General features: G+C 42.1%; 1 protein-coding gene across 1 annotated transcript in view; it reads right to left on the reverse strand.

The window, feature by feature from the left end:
- sdccag8 (SHH signaling and ciliogenesis regulator sdccag8) overlaps nucleotides 1–17,142 on the reverse strand; it is a 67,091-nt gene extending 49,949 nt beyond the window's left edge. Inside the window, exons 1-14 of the mRNA XM_080449648.1 lie at nucleotides 16,983–17,142; nucleotides 15,014–15,166; nucleotides 14,027–14,039; nucleotides 13,825–13,915; nucleotides 12,902–13,003; nucleotides 12,037–12,132; nucleotides 11,799–11,867; nucleotides 10,606–10,670; nucleotides 9,106–9,306; nucleotides 7,687–7,825; nucleotides 6,953–7,105; nucleotides 6,441–6,575; nucleotides 4,836–4,952; nucleotides 3,037–3,179 (exon numbers count right to left, since the gene is read on the reverse strand). Coding sequence (XP_080305774.1) covers nucleotides 3,037–3,179; nucleotides 4,836–4,952; nucleotides 6,441–6,575; nucleotides 6,953–7,105; nucleotides 7,687–7,825; nucleotides 9,106–9,306; nucleotides 10,606–10,670; nucleotides 11,799–11,867; nucleotides 12,037–12,132; nucleotides 12,902–13,003; nucleotides 13,825–13,915; nucleotides 14,027–14,039; nucleotides 15,014–15,166; nucleotides 16,983–17,046 — 1,541 coding nt within the window. The 5' untranslated portion in view covers nucleotides 17,047–17,142. The remainder of the gene's footprint in view (nucleotides 1–3,036; nucleotides 3,180–4,835; nucleotides 4,953–6,440; nucleotides 6,576–6,952; nucleotides 7,106–7,686; nucleotides 7,826–9,105; nucleotides 9,307–10,605; nucleotides 10,671–11,798; nucleotides 11,868–12,036; nucleotides 12,133–12,901; nucleotides 13,004–13,824; nucleotides 13,916–14,026; nucleotides 14,040–15,013; nucleotides 15,167–16,982) is intronic.
- Nucleotides 17,143–17,423: the final 281 nt, after the last annotated feature.

Below are 17,423 nucleotides of genomic sequence, written 5' to 3' on the forward strand. Positions count from 1 at the left end.
TGTGTGTGTGTGTGTGTGTGTGTGTGTGTGTGTGTGTGTGTGTGTGTTCTTCTATAAGCATGCAATTGTGTAACTGTGTGTCTGTCTGTCTATCTGTACATGTGGATATACGACTATGCCTGGTGTGTATTTGTGTCTAAGCCCGCGAATGAGTGACTGTGTGTGTGTGTGTGTGTGTGTCTGTGTGTGTGTGTGTGTCTGTGTCTGTGTCTGTGTCTGTGTGTGTGTGTGTGTGTGTGTGCGCGCGCGCGTGCGTGCGTGCGTGCGTGCGTGCGTGCGTGTGTGTGTGTGTGCGCGTGTGTTAAAATCAAACAGTAGACTGCTGGTGCTTTATGTGGACTGTTTGAAGGGGGGCTGTGATCATTTTGCCCGCGAGTGGCGGAGAGAATGAAAGAGAGTTAGGGACACCAAATGTTGAGAGTATCAAAGTGCTGCCTAAAAGCCTTGTCATTTCAGTGCCTGACACACACACACATACAGTCACACACACCAGGCCGTCACAGCTACAAAGACCCCGGCGCAAGCTCTGGAGTGGACTGCGGGGGGGGGGGGGCAACAGAGAACGTGACGCTGACTGAACGCCATAACCCCAGAAGGCCCACAGATGGACAGAGAGAGAAAGAAGAGAATTATGGGTCAAGAGAGAGAGAGAGTTAGAGATATAAAAAGGAAGATCATCACTCGACGTTTGCTCATCTGTGAAGTGTTTCAAAGAGACAAAGGGAGTTAGGCTAAGCTGTGCTGCAGCGTTAGCTATTAGTAAGATGTCCAGATGTCAGTAAGTTAGGGTTAGTCTTAGTGTGTGTTTGTGTACATGTGTGTCAGTTGCTGACGTTTTAGGTTGCTCCCAGTGTTTTTCCAGTAACATTTGTATGTGCAAACTAATGACCCCATGACCCTTTCCACTTTTGTCTATCGCCGACACAATTTTTGGGGCAGTTTTCGCTTAATTTAGATGAAAGGACACTGTCCACAGAGAGGGTGAAAGACACGCAACGCAGGTGTCGAGCTGGAATCAAACCGGGGAATGACGCACAGGTCTATCCGTTCATCTACCGGGACGCTCCTCAGAGATGACATAATGTTAAGTTTAATGTAAGACTATAGCGTTTAGTACTTTAAATCTGGTGTCACTATTTTGGGCATGTCACTACAGGTCTAGATCTACAAGCTCACAACACGTCGCATTGTTGCACGATACCATCGTAGAACAAAATATAAAAAAGGGCTTACAGTAAGTGGTTTAAACAAGATAAACACTTTGCTTACAGGTATAATTATTCTGAATTCCTGATTGTGACAGACCCAGTATATGTGTGTAATGCTGACTGTGACTCATGGGGGTAATGGAAAGAGATGTGTGTTGTTCAATGTAAGAGGGTGGACATTAGTGACAAATAAATTATACTAACATGAAGACATATTAAACTTTTTGTCACACACACACACACACACACTTGAGATTGTTTAGCCCTCTAGAACGGGTCAAAGTCACCATGTTTCCACATTAATATGCATGTCATTCTCCACAGCTGGCTGGAATGTACTCACATGCCTGCGCACGCAAGCACACACACACACACACACACACACGCGTGCACCCGTGCCCTTTATCCCTAACATGAGCACGGCACACGGCACACGGCGTGCCATGCAGCCAATGTGTTACCGCTGGCCAGCTGACAGACAAACACACTTAAACACTGATCAGAGCCGTGCACAGCAGCCGACACACACTCTACACACACACACACACACTCAAAATCACACACACGTGGATCCCGCTGCCTTCAGCGCGGCGGGGGCACTGCCTCCACATCTGTGCCTGTCTCAGACACCTCGACAGCGGGCTGCGGGGGTGAGAGAGACAGAGAAAGGAGAGACAGATAGACAGAGAGAGAGAGAGAGAGAGAGAGAGAGAGAGAGAGAGAGAGAGAGAGAGAGAGAGAGAGAGAGAGAGAGAGAGAGAGAGGGAGAAAAGTGTGCCCTGGGCGGCTGGCATGGGCCATCACGGTACCGGCATGGAAGAAGGGGGAAAATGGCAGCCAGCGGATGGCAGGAGGGGAGTGAGAGAGAGAGAGGGGTGTGTGTGGGCGGGGGGGGGGGGGGGTTGATAAAGGGATGCAGAAACTGATGGAGGAAAGAATAAAGAAAGAGACAGGGAACGAAAGGACAGAGAGCGGGTCCGAAGGACAGAGGGAGGGTGAGGGAGAGGTGAACGGGTGGAGGCTATAAGAAAACGGTGAAGAAGTTGGTGTGTGGGCCTGTGGGGGGGTCGATAGAAGGGGGGATGAGGGAACATAGGGATGGATGGATGGATAGATGGATGGATGGATGGAATGATAGACTGAGATAGACGGAGGGAGGGAGGGAGGCCGGTAGTGCCTGTGGTGAGGACGGTTGCAGGGCTTAGGCAGGCCGTGCCAAGGCCAGACTGTCCAGTGAACGTCAGACGCACTGCGCCATCCGTGTGTGTGTGTGTGTGTGTGTGTGTGTGTGTGTGTGTGTGTGTGGGGGTGTGTGTGTGTGTGTGTGTGTGCGTGTGCGTGCCAAGGATGGGAGAAAAAGCCTTGGCCCCTCTGGAGCTGTTGCTGGGCTGGGTAGTGGCTTGATGGCAGAGAACGTGTGTGTGTGTGTGTGTGTGTGTGTGTGTGTGTGTGTGTGTGTGTGTGTGTGTGTGTGTGTGTGTGTGTGTGTGTGTGTGTGTGTGTGTGTGTGTGTGTGTTGTGTTATGTTGTGGCATGCCTAACAGGATTAGAGGTGACCTGGTGGGGTCCAGTTGGTACCGGGACCATGGCACAGCGGTGTGTGTCCGTGTGTGTGTATGTGTGTGTGTGTGGCTTGTATAATAGGATTAACAGTTACCTGGTGCGGTACAGTTGGTGTACTGGTCTGAACTGGACTGGACTGGGGCTGGGGCTGGGCAGAGGGCTGGGGACGCTGCGTGTGTGCGGGCGTTCCGTGTGTGTGTGTGCATGCGTGTTGTGTGTGTACGTACGTGTGTGTGGTGGCATGTATAATAGGATTAGGTACTACCTGGTGAGGTGCAGTTGGCGCTGGGTGTTTGCCAGCTGTTCTGCCAGGCTCACGGCTTCGGCCTGCCATTGGCCCCCGTCCTTCTGGACCGCCTCCAGGTGCTGCCGGCAGCCAATCAGCTCCAAGTTCAGCCTCTCCACTTCCTGTCCCGCCGAGAGGGGGAGGAGGGAGGAAGCGAGAGGTGAGAAGAGAGCCTTACACAATAAGCCCCCCTTATGACCTCCTTGCCGAAAAATGCACCAATAAAAGCCCTCAGGGTTGAATGGTGTCTCAGCAGACCAAGGTTAAGAATATATACACACAGTCAAATATGCAGTGTTAATTTAACTCTGAGAGTGTACAAATGCAACCAGTGCAGACCTTACAGGTCCATTTGGTTACATTTGTACACTCTCTGAGCTAGATGTGGACAAATTAAAAAAGGTACAGCAAGATATATTTTTTTGTTACAATAAGTGTTAAATAGCTCTATATTCCCACAGTAATCATTGCTATAGAGTGCTTGTTCAGAAACAGGGGTCTCCCCGTCTCTCCAGCTCTTTAGTAAACAGAAACTAAAAAATGCTTTCTCTCTCCTGATTGGATGAAATTGGTGACCCTGAGCAACCTTAACATGTATTTTATGTTTACTAAAGAACTGTAAAGACCAGCAGACCCCTGTTCAACTTCTCTATATCAACGATTACTATCAGAATATTTTAGATCGTAAGAATTTCTAAACAAAAACAAAAGAAGGTTTTGTAAACCAAAACAAATACCACTTAAACTACCTTTAACACTGAGGATTGCACTGTGCAGGGTCCAGTTTTGTATATCCAAGGTCTGCAGGAATGTGGGTCAAATGAACCGTGGAAACATTATAATTATAATATTATATATTATAATCATAACACACTGAGATAGCAGGGCTGCTAGCAGGGTGCATTTGGACATTTTCTCTGTTAAGAGGTACTGTAAAATAAGCATTTGGTAGTTGCTTATTATTTGTAAGTGTGTGATAGCTTATACACCAGAACAAAGCGGGGCTCGCAACTCACTTGTTGAATGCTCCAAAGGTTTTTTATTTGCGACAAACAGCAGATACAACGTTTCGACCCTTTCGGTCTTTTTCAAGAGCTTATACACCAGACACCCACTCTTACCTTCCAAAAATAACACAACCATCTCTAAGCTGGTACAGTAAGTCCCTTTCATACGCAGTTCCACTACTGTTATCTGTGATCTCTGTTGTTTATGTGAACCTGTGGCTCCTTCGGGTGCCCTCTGTCCCTCATCGGTGCAATTCATATTCATATTTATGAATATGAATGCATGTGCCCACATGCCAAAGTGAAAGGTGGAATTGAATATGCAAAGCAACTGAATTTGGTTGTTGTTTATTTTTAATAAAAGTAATTCCAAGAACTACATAAAATTAAGAAAATCAATTTTTTTACAATACTGCACAATGTATTCATTGTTCTTGTTCTGTCTAATGGGTCAGTTCACATGACTTGTACTGAGTTTCAGGACAATTAAGGACACTAAGACATTTGCGGCACATGGTAATATTTTATGCGTAATTTAAGTTCCGTGTACAACGGCGTCGCAGACCGAAGATAGCAGATCTATAAGCTCACAACAACGCGTTGCGGGTGCAACACGTTGTGAGCTTACAGATCGGCTATTTTCGGTCTGGGGGCCGTCATGCGACAAAATATACCGTAGATCGGGCTTCAAGTGTTAATTTATCTCTGAGGATTTTACCGTGCATAAGTAATTCGCTGATCAGAACCCCGTTCCGAACGAGTGTGACTGACCTGCGCGGCCTGCTCTCTCAGTCGGGCGGTCTTGGTGCCGAGGTCTCGGAGCTCTCTCTCTGCTTCGTCCCTCTTCAGCTGTGCCTGGCTCACCTGGTAGCGCAGATCTACAAGCGCCTGCGGAAGAGAAAGGCAAGGTAAATAACGACTGAACATCTTTCCCCCGCATTATGTTCATTATGACGTTCATCATCTTCTACTGGTAACAGTTTGAATGTTTGTTATTTGAACTCATGAGTGTGTGTATACTGTGTCAACATTGAACACACACAATTCTGATTATATCTCTCAGTGTCAAGACCTTGATTTTAATTGTCTTACGTTTTTCCTCAGAAAAACGTGTTTAAAAGCTATGGGTTTTTACAGTATATACCTTATATATATAATGACAAATTGGTTGTGATAACTCAACTCCCACACTGAATCAAATGAAACCATAGAACTGAATTCACAGGGACTACTAATTATATTATCCACATACTGTGCTGTCAGCATACGCATGCATTACTGTCTTTAAATAAAAGGTAAAATATTCTTGGGAGGATCTGTACTCCTTCTCAAAAGGACTGTGTTGTGAATATGCTGAAATAATAAAGGCTTTGGCGCCCTCATTTGGAATTAAGAAATCATTACAGTCAAGGTACAGAATTCAGCACGACCGGAGTGGGATTCTTATTATAGACCTGTGGGGTCCAGGGACTCCCTGGGGGTTCTAAATGGACCTGTAAGTCTGCAAGCGTACAAATGGGACAAATGGTTCCATGTTTTTTTTCCATGCTTTGTTGTTTTTAACCCATTAAAACCGGGAAAGCATCTATGTCATTTCAGATTGTAGCGTTGGCTGTTCAAAAATAGCAGATATACTTTGTGCCGCGCTGCGAGCTTATACATCGCTATTTTTGAACATTTTTGAAAAATCTTTAAAGTGTTTGAAATATTTAGTTTAGAAGGCATTTGTAGAATCATACCCAGGTCTTAACCTTGCTCTGTGCAGCACTTTGGAACATTGTTTTGAAAAGTGCTATACAAATACAATTCATTATCATTATCATCATTATCATTTTGTGCAGTCTCATGCTGCGTTCACCCTGGCAGCTAAAAGATACAAAGATACTATGCGACGCAGCATGTCTGTGGCAGTTGTGACATACATGGCTTATATAGCGCAGCACGAACCGCGCTACATTTTTAACAGCAAAATGTTTTTACACAAATCTTTGCTTCTGTGGGTCCATGGAACAAAATATTTTGAGATGGGGGTCGGCGGCCAAATACGTATCATTTTTGGGGTCCTTGACATGAAAAAGTTTGAGCACCACTGATATAGCAACATAGGATTTAGAAGACGTTTGTAGAATCTGCCTCAAGTTGAAGCCAGCTTTGTAGATTTTGTAGCAGCTACAAACGTCGGGTGTCGCTTTGCAGCTTCAAGTCGCTGTGGCTTCCATTGAAAATGTATGGTAGCCTGTTAGCTTTGTAGCTGCCAGTGTTTGAGAGCCACTGTTTTAGACAGGTCAGTGTTGAGAGAGAGGGGGAGTGCAGATACAATAGGGGGATGGACACGCAACACAGGTCACCAGCCGGAATCAAGCCCATAAGACACACCTTGGTGCCGTCTTGTTCCTGATTGGTCAGTTTGCGGAGTGTATCATCCAGCTGATTGGTCAGTGAGCTCTTGTCTCTGTCTGCTCTGTCCAGTTGTCCTTCCAACTCAGCCACGCGCTGGGATAGACTGGTCACCTGACACGCACACGCACACACACACACACACACACACACACACACACATTGAAAAAGAAAGAAAATCGATCAGTCACTAACACTTGTAAACACACACGCACACATTTGTGTCTTAACAGCAATGAACCCTAGCGTCCCTGGGGTGAACAAACAGCTCACAACGTGTCGCATTGCTACACGGTGAGCTTGTAGATCGGCTATTTCTATTACCGTATATATATTTTTTTTCTGTTCTAAAACTTTTTCGTGCTTCGGAAAAAAGGAGCTGCACTGTCGAGCACACTGGTCTACTAAGTATAGGGTTTAAGTGGTAATGTACTGAGGGTTCTCACAAGTATACAGTAGTGAGACCTGTACATACACACACACAGACTTACAGACTGTGCGAGTTCCTCTTTCTCCTTGCGAGCTGCAGTGCGGCCTTCCTCTCTGGCCTTTGCCACTCTCTCCTTTAGGGCCTTGGCCTCCCACTCCATGTGCTCCCTCTGTCGAGCCAGCTCCCTGGACAGCTGCTCACACTGCACCTCCACCTACACACACACACACACAAGAGAAAAACTCATAGTTATATAGAAAGTTATAAAAATGCATTACTGCCGCTAAAATAATGAGCGATTTAGTGTCGTTAAGCAGTGCTGAATAGAAGACAATAAATCAACAAGTGTGTGTGTGTCTCCAGGCAAGTGTGTTATATCTAAGGGCATGAACACACATTTTAATGAACCAGTCACACCATTTAATTGCTACTAAAAATATGTTTATAATTGTGATTTGTTTGGATTTAATCCAGCACAAATCAACAAAAGAACAAAACAAGCTACACTGGGGTTCAAAGGTTACATTTTTGGCTTTGCGTTATAAAGTTTGGCAAATTGGCTAAAACATACCGAAGAGTTTCCCGTCCAACGCCGCTCACACTTGGGTCAGAGGCCAATTCATTTGAACTTTTAACCACTTAAGCCCTATTTTCAACTTAAATGTATGACAGTGTGGCACAAAAGTAGCTACACGCTCACAACACGTCGCATTGCGACGTGTTGTGAGCTTATAGATCTGCTGTTTTCGCTATTTTTGGAAAAGTTTCGACGATTTATTTGAAAGTGAGACTGACCCTGGTCTTCTGCAGCTTGAACTCCTCAGCCATCTCCACGGCCTGTTTGACCTGCAGACAGGCTGACCACTCTCTCTGCTGCGCCTCCTGCTGGCTGACCCGCCCCGCGCACAGAGCCGCCATCAACTCGTCACGCTCCCTTTACAGACAGATGGACGGGCAGACACGCAGGAACACAAACCGGCACACATGCACACATGCAAAAACACAGACAGACGGGTGTGAGCCCACAGTACTGAATCACAAACACCGATTGTGCACAATTTACAATTTAGGTATTTAGCAGATGGTCCTATCATAAGCAATGTACAAATGTCAAGGCCAGCGTAAAGCTGGCATACTTCAAAAGTGGTTGATTTACTTTTTTTTTTACTTACTGAAACCGGAAACGTCCTCTGTGGACACAATTGCATGTGTCTTATACTCAGTGGTGGAAGAAGTACTCGCATACTTTACTTAAGTAAAAGTAGCAATACCACAATATAAAAATACTCTGTTACAAGTAGAAGGCCTGTGTTCAAAATGCTTACTTGAGTAAAAGTACAAAAGTATTGGCATCAAAGTATCAAAAGTAAAAGTACTAACATTTTTGAAAATAGCATATCTACAAGATCGGCTACTTTCAAATAGCCTATGTATATAATAGGGCTGAAGTGGTTAATATATGTTTTATAATGCAATAATTTACATCTGCAAAGTAATAATTTACATCTGCAAAGTAACTAGTAACTAAAGTTTTCAAATAATTTTAGTAAAGGTACAATATTTGGTTCTGAGATGTAGTGGAGTAGAAGTAAAAGAAAGTACTGAAAACTGGAAATACTCCAGTAAAGTAAAAAACATCCTAAAGATTGTACAGTACTTGAGTAAATGTCCCACTGTATACAGTGCTGGAACTGTGATTTTGCCTGGTTTAACCTGGAACTCTTTGTTTTCATCATCTTAACCCATTAAGACCTGAAGCCGATTCTACAAACGCCTTCTAAATCAGTAGCTCTCAAAACGGTTTCGTGCAGCAGACCCCCATCTGAAAATGTCTTGTGCCAGCGACCCCCAGAAGAGTAGATGTGTTTCACACACACTTTCAAGATTTTTTCTAAAATGATTAAAAAGAATAGCAGATGTAAGGCAAGCTTACAGATCTGATATTTTTGAGAACTACTGTTCTAAATCCTAAGAGTTTTCTGAAAAATCTAATTGCTAAATAAATACAAAATAAAAATGTGATATCGTCACAATAAGACATCATAATATCAATATATTTGGTCAAAACAATTCATGATATTTGTGTGTGTGTGTGTGTGTGTGTGTGTGTGTGTGTGTGTGTGTGTGTGTGTGTGTGTGTGTGTGTGTGTGTGTGTGTGTGTGTGTGTGTGTGTGTGCGTGCGTGCGTGCATGTGTCATGCTCGCCGCACTGACTTGGTGAGCCTCTCAATGGCCTGGACGTGCACATTTGTGTGTGTTCCGGCCAGGACGGCTTCATGCTGGGCACATTTCAGACACAGGCCTGCCACGCGCGGTGCACCGCCGGCCTTCGCACTCTCTGCGGCCTGCGCCTCCCTGCGTCTGAGACGAGCTTTCACCTCCTCACACTCCGTCTGACTCACGGACAACTCCTTCCTGGTGGTGGACGAGGCGGCAGAGGACAGGATAGAGGAGAGGTAGTGGAGGGAGGGAGGGAGGGAGGGAAGGAGGGAGGGAGAGTGAGAAATGGCAGGGGAGCAAAAAAAAAAAAGCATTTTCCATTTCTGAAATTTCATTTGCAACATTGCTTCTATAACCTATTTACCTTACCACTTCACCTTTCCAAAAGTAGCGAAAATTGCAGATCTACAGATGAACCTGTAGATCTTCTATTATTGTTATTTTTGAAAATAAAGAAATAAAATAAAAACCTTTTTTTCTCTGCACTCATTTTAACTCTCTCAGTGCCAAGCCCCGAGTTATCCCGAGTTTTTTCTGAATGCCCTCAGTGCCAGAACGAAAAATCATGAGTTAAAAATAAATAAATACAATTATTATTATTATTATTTTTATTTTTTTGAAAAAAAATGTTCAGAACCCAAGATACAGTATCATTATCTGAAGATGTGCAGCTCCATCCACTCTTCGTTTAACTTATAACTGAAAAAGGCTGTATCTCGCTTCCTAAGCACTTTTTTTTTACTTAAAAATATATATAATTGCTGGCAGTTTAGAGAACATATTTTTTTATTTCATTGGCACTGAGAGAGTTAAAGGAGAATTCCGGACAAATTAAGTGTTATCTTTCATGTCTCGTTACTCACCTAGCGACGTAAAAAGTGGCGTTCTTTTTTTCCATATATTCCCCTGTCGTCATTTTTTAAACACCCTCCGTTGTTATAATGGGAGCGCGTGGGTTCGTGAAGTTCGTCTATTATAACCGACGCAATGTTATTTTTTTCTCTACTACGATTCATTGTAGAGTCTCATGATAGTCAAACATGCGCTGAAAATTCCTGCGAGCCTGCCGTTAATGGCGAACGATTTAACACTGGATGCTTGTTTCTTTCCAGAACCTGGCAACTCGTGTTGCCAGATTCTGGAAACAAGCAACCAGTGTTAAATCGTTCGCCATTAACGGCAGGCTCGCAGGAATTTTCAGCGCATGTTTGACTATCATGAGACTCTACAATGAATCGTAGTAGAGAAAAAAATAACATTGCGTCGGTTATAATAGACGAACTTCACGAACCCACGCGCTCCCATTATAACAACGGAGGGTGTTTAAAAAATGACGACAGGGGAATATATGGAAAAAAAGAACGCCACTTTTTACGTCGCTAGGTGAGTAACGAGACATGAAAGATAACACTTAATTTGTCCGGAATTCTCCTTTAAGAATTGGGCCAGTAGTGGTTCACACAAATAAGCCAATGAATGAGTTTAAGTACTGACCTGAGAGATACAACCAGCGACTCCAGTGTTTCAGTCTGTGCCTGATACATCACCTTCAACTGCTCCTAGAACACAAATAAATGTACAAAATTTAATGTACACATTTTGGGGAATTTTAACATCTGTAGTCATTTAATAATATTCATATAGCAAATACTATAATATCAGTGGTGTATACATTTATATTTAGATTGCATGGAAATATTTCCATCTAGCCAAGAGTTGCATGAACAACATATCAACTTTAACTAATTAAATTAAAAATGATTTCAATTTTGGATATTGGAGGCAACTCCTTATTCCCCCCACCCCCGAATTCAGGGGAACTTTAAGATTTCAAGAGGAGTTCTTTGCCTTTTGCTGTTTTTGCTCTGTCAACCCTGAGATAATGAGATACAGTATGAAGTAGGGATGCAACAGTTAATAAATTTTTTCACGTCAATTCATTTTTTCATTTAAACATAAAAAACTAAATCTACGCTTCTCGATTTCTGGATTAACCGAAAAAGTAATGGACTGAATAATCGCTATGGTTAGTTAATGGCTAATTATGGTTAGATACACACCTAGTATGAAGTGATAACGTGCTAATAGATACAAATTATTATAAGGCCTTGTGTGGTAAACTTCCTTTATACCGATCCTCGCTTTTGGAACCAAAGGTTACTGGTCACTCAACACGTTCACAAACACACAATATTAGATATACCAGTCCACGTAAGAGCAGTGAACAAGGAAAAACTGCATTCATGTATTATGCTCCACACAAATGGAACAAACTTCAGGACTCTCTGAAACTGGTGCGATTGGTCTCAATAGAGACATTCAGGGTGCTTCTTGAGGACTCACTACATAGTGACTGCACCTGTTTCATGTAACACTGTTTATTTGCATCTGTTTTTTTAATCTCTGTGTTGTTATCCATGTCCTCACTGTATTGTCTGATTCACCGCCTTTTGCGATTATTTTAATGTTGTTTTATGCTTCTGCTTTTCTTTTTTGCTTTATTGTTAAATTAGTTGTGACATTGTAATGTGATTCAAATGTTTGTTATCAGGGCGTCCTTGAAAAAGAGAGCGTGCTCTCAATGGGTTTCCCTGAATAAATAAAGGAAAAAGAAAGAAAGAAAGAAATGGGTCACAATTTAAGTGAACAGTGGAAAGGACAGAGGGTATCTATGACATGTACTGTACCAGTTTATTTTGCCATGTGAGGGCTTCTGTCGGGTCGTGGGCTAGATTGGTTGCTGCACACTCATTTACCTGAGGAATGCACATAATGTGAGCTCATGAACATAAATCATAAACAGACATTTTAGTATATTCAACATTACACGACATGCACCGTCGTCATCATCTCTTTGTCACACACACAAAAACACTAAATGTAACAAAATCAGCATCATTGGAACACTCTCTCTTTCACACACACCGTTTGTGCCAATATTGTGTTCTTCAGATCTGATTGTAGCTTCTCATTCTCTACCACCACCACCCCGACACGCTGCTTCATCCCCTCCAGCTCCTCCTGAGAAAACACAAACACACACACGCACACACACACACACACACACACACACACACACACACACACACACACACACACACACACACACACACACACACACACACACACTATGACAATGTGTTGGGGATGTGCACAAGTATGAGACAATGGTGAGAAATTAGTGTGATTACATTATCAAAGTGCCGCCAGAATAGATAGTAGGTTATGTGGAGACTGAACACTTCGAAAAGTAGTGTGGCATGTTGTCATCACTGGGACAAACATGATTGACAATGACAATTTTATATCACCCGTCAATCCAATCCGTCAAGTGTCAGGTTTTTGCAAAGCCAAACTCGTTTTGTGAGCCTTCCGGCAGAGACCTACTTTTTCTGTAAATGTCAGTTCTGTGTGGAACACATTGCAAGCAACAGAGGCAGGGATGAACTGTCTGCAACAAGCATTATTATATCAGTTTCAAATAGGACAAACTATAAAACATAGTTGACAAACACAAATGTCTTTTTCTTCTCCACAGCCTGTAGGGATGATTGCTCTGTGATTATATATATTTTTTAAATGACTTTGAACGACTTGGAAAATATTTGAGATCTGAGGCCCTTGGCCTGCTGTCAGTATGCACAAGATCACTAATCAGCCTTGTACTATGGCAGAGCCGTGGACAGTCACGCAGACACAAGACTGAACGCATGAGGTCCTAGCAGAGAAAATGACTCCGATATGAGCATAACACATGCACAGCCATGAAAGCGAACACACACACACGCACCGTGCAGAATTTGACTTGGGCTTCCAGATGTTGGATATACTCGGACTGGTTGTAAATCATCGGGATCAGGTCCTGAATGGCCATCCCCGCCTCCTGTGTTCTCTGGCAAAAGTGTGATGATCACACGTCAGACAGAATTAGCATGTCTAGCAACACAGTACCATATGGGGGAAAAACACAGAATGACTACCCATCAAACTGAACAAAAAAAAAAACATATCTATCTAAAGACCAATTAATAATGTATTGTCTTGTCACACAACAGTGTTGCTCGCTGAAAATAAAATAAATCGCTGACTGTCATGTTATTAGCTTGACAATCTGTTATTTTCTGTGAGCGACTCAGTGAGCAACCCTAGCGTCCTTATTCGAGACACGTTATAATAGGCGAACATTTGTTGAAAATAGGCAAACATTCAAGCTCTTGTGTCATGTTGACATTAGGTGTAGAGGAAAAAAATAAGGGGGCCAATTATTGACCTCTATGGCATTGGTTGTTCTCAAAGTGGGGTCCGGGGACCCCCAGTGGTCCTTGGGGGGGGGTTCAAGGGGGTACCCAGCATAGCATCACAATAATTATTATAATTAAATATTTTAACCACTTTTTCCATTTATATGTTGGCGATTCAAAAATAGCAGATCTACAAGCTTGTACATCTGCTATTTTTGAAAATAAATTTAAAATATAGAAAATGTTTGGAACATTTTGAATAATTTGGGGAAAAGAATTGACACAAATATTCTCTTCTGGGGGTCCCTGGCACAAAACCTTTTCGGGTGAGGGGTACGCAGCCAAATACATATCAATTTGGGGGGTCCTTGACATGAATAAGTTTGAGAACCGCTGCTCTATGGGATCACCACAGTCAACAAAGTGTTTGTAGGGATTAAGTGGTTAAAATGTTGAACCTGTAGTAAGGTACCTTAGGTGGAGATTGCTTCTTTGAAGGGGAAAGAGGAGAGTGTGTTTCCTTTTGTTGTTTCTGTAAAAGGCTCCTCAACTGTAACCTGACTCTGCCAGATGGGGGCGGTATTGAGTAACTAGTTTCTCAAGAGAGCCCAGATCCATATAAGCTGAGAAACAATTGTGACGAAAGCTTTTTGGATCTGGAAGCGTCAGGTTACCTCAACTGGTTGACTAACACAAAGATAGAGGCACACAGACACACACAAGATAAAATATTTAATTATATGAAACTATCAATGGCTACTACACTGGAGCCAAACACCAAACATTACTAAGGTTCAAGGTCATCTTGCCTGGTATAGAGTTAATTGTAGCAGGGCCCCACTGCAAATAAGACACTACTTTCAGGTGAAAATCTCTATGTAAAGGTTGGTCAAGATTTATATATACTGTATACTGTAGCAATATATCTCTATTATTTTACCGTTTTTGATCAGTAGCTGCAATAATGCATCTGATCCAATGTGTCCCAATATTTAGCCACTTACAACCTGGCGTCTCATTTTGGGCAGGTAATTATAGACGAAAATGTTCAAACGTTTTTTCAAAGTAGTTGAATAAAATAAAGTTCAGTTTATATTTTTTAATCTTTTCATAATTTTTATCAATGAAAAAGGTTAGTTTATTTTTAATAATTTGTTAAAAATTATTTAAAGATTTTGCCCTTTTTTGTTTTAGGAAAATATTAGTCAAAACATTGATAATTGGTGGTCGAGTAAATATCCCTTTTCTTTTTGTTTCCTACATTTTGCTTTTAATTATTATTATTTCAAAACAATTTTTTATTATTATTAAAAAACATACATGAACCACTTCAGCCCTATATACATTCGGCCATTTGAAAATAGCCAATCTACAAGCTCACAATGCGTTGCGATGGGACGCATTGTGAGCTTGTAGATCTGCTATTTTCAAAAGATTTTATACATTTGAAAACTTGAAATCATAATGAGTACTTTTACTTTTGGTACTTTAAGTACATTTTGACCAATACTTTTGTACTTTTACTCAAGTACATTTTTGAATATGGGACTTCTACTGTAACAGAGTGCATCTGCATTGCTGTATTGATACTTTTACTTAAGTACAAAGTGTGTGTACTTTTTTCCACCACTGGGCTAAAAAAAAAACATCACATCTGACACCTGCTTGGCTCTGAGTCCTTTGGGCCCACGCTGCCTGCTCCTCCTCCCCGGCCATGAAGGAGAGGGGGCTCCTGACCGCCCCCGTCTCCTCTCCGTCGGCGCTCCTCGCCGCCAGTGCACTGCTCAGCTGCTGGATGCTTCGGTTGGCCCGCTCTGGAAACATAACCCACATGACCAAGTTATTAAAAGTTAGAAGATGTAATTGAGAGATACATTTTTAAGTGAACTTCTTCCCTTTTACATACAGAAAATAAGGCTTTTTTCCCCTCTTTGATTTCTCACTATAACTATAATTAGATATAGTGTCCAGTAGTCCATTCTTAATTTCTTTCATACAATTAAGACATGGTTCATGAATATAAAGAGGGGCAGCAGCAGTTGGTGGTGATGTATTATACAGTAAATACAGAGAGAGAGAGAGAGAGACTAGACTAGAGGCTACATATAAAAGGTATTTACAAACAGGTATGTGAGGATAGTACAACTAACCGCTTTATGTTGCTAATTTAATTTAAAAGGCACAACGAGTGATTCAAACTTAAACAAATGGGTAGCCCTAGTTGTAGAATACAACTCTCGTAGACGTATTTATGATTCTGACGTTTTCAATCTACGAGAGTTGTAGGGTTCACCCCCCATGGACACAGGGACTTTCAGCACTATGCCCCGTAGACACTCCAAACATGTACAAATTGAAAATAAAGGTGCTTACCCCCAAGCCCCAAATGTTAACTGTCTCTACGCGGTAGTAGTTTAATGTAATAATCCATTTCTTTCAATAAAGAAGTGTTTTAATGCCGTCTGTGGCCGATTCTGTCGGAAGTTCCCAATGGGCGGTAGTGACGGGTAGTGACGGGGCGCATCCGGTGAAACCCGGAATTACACTAAATGTAAACAGGAAGTAAACGAGGGTGAAAGAAGCGTTCGGCCACAAACGGCATTAAAACACTTCTTTATTGAAAGATATAGATTATTACATTAAACTACTACCACGTAGAGGCAGTTAACATTTGGTACGTGGGGGTAAGCACATTTATTTTCAATTTGTACATGTTTGGAGTGTCTACGGGGCATAGTGCTGAAAGTCCTTGTCTCCATGGGGCGTGAACCCTACAACTCTCGTAGAAAACGTCAGAATCATAAATACATCTACGAGAGTTGTATTCTACAGCTAGGGTAGCCCGAATACCAAACAGTTTGGTAGCACTTTAAACGAACATCCTATTAACAAACATTTTTAAATATAATTTGAGACATTATGTGAATGATTCAAGCTTTTCATAGTACTATTAAACAAATGTTTTTTTTAAACTGTGTTTCTTGATAAATTAAGGTCATGCTTGTAAAAATGTGAGTAAAATAAACAAACCTAGATTTTGATTTACGAAGGGGTAATAATCGTCCATCTATGAAGATTTGTATAGTTATGAACTCCTCTCTGGAGCAGTCATAGCCCTGAAACATGACTGTCATATGAACCATGGCTAGAGCAGTCAGTGACAGTTGTTTAAAGTAACTACTGAATGGGTGAATGTAATGCACAATCTATGTAAAGCGCTTTGGATAAAAGCACTATGTAAATGTCACAGTAGATCTGCTATTTTCAAAATACTTTTTATACATTTTGAACCTGTGAAATGGGACATTCTGCACAATGAGTACTTTTACTTGTAGTACTTTAAGTATATTTTGGTGCCGATACTTTAGTACTTTTACTCAAGTACATTTTGAATACGGGACTTCCACTTGTAGAGTACATCTACATTGTAGTATTGATACTTTGACTTAAAAACAAAATGTGAGCACTTTTTCCACCACTGGTCAGTGACATAGCCCTAGAATGGCTGTGATATTACATACATTTCATGTATTCCAAATACTTGTATTCAAAATACCTAGAATACATGAAATGTATGAAATATCACAGCCATCCTAGGGCTATATCAGTGACACTGTGAACGTACTGTACCTCTCAGTGTCTTCTGGTAAACAGCCAGTTGCTCCTCATCCTCATCAGAGTCCAATGGTTTCATTGATTAGGCCAACTTTATTTTATAGCAAGTACGACTAACTAGAGCCAACTAGTCATCTATGCACAGCAACTAGCTAACAACAACAACACACATGATGCTATCCGTTCACATGGAAGATGTGTTTGGTTCCTCAACTTCGTGTGTCCCGAGAAGGTGACGTAGGTGTCCTCCCTCTGCACAGAAACCAGTGTGAGCTGCTCTGAGACTTAAAACGAACGCACACCGATCAGCCATGATTTCTCACTTCCGTAAACATTCGCGCCTGGAATCCGCGGGATTTGTAGTCACAACGTGTAGTTCTGATTCCATTCATGTGGCATGTCTGCCCCCGTGTGGTGATAAGGGTGTACTGCAACTTGAATAGCATCACTCAGAGC

This window comes from Gymnoscopelus braueri (assembly GCF_963280865.1).
Source record: "Gymnoscopelus braueri genome assembly, chromosome: 14".
Taxonomy (NCBI): domain Eukaryota; kingdom Metazoa; phylum Chordata; class Actinopteri; order Myctophiformes; family Myctophidae; genus Gymnoscopelus; species Gymnoscopelus braueri.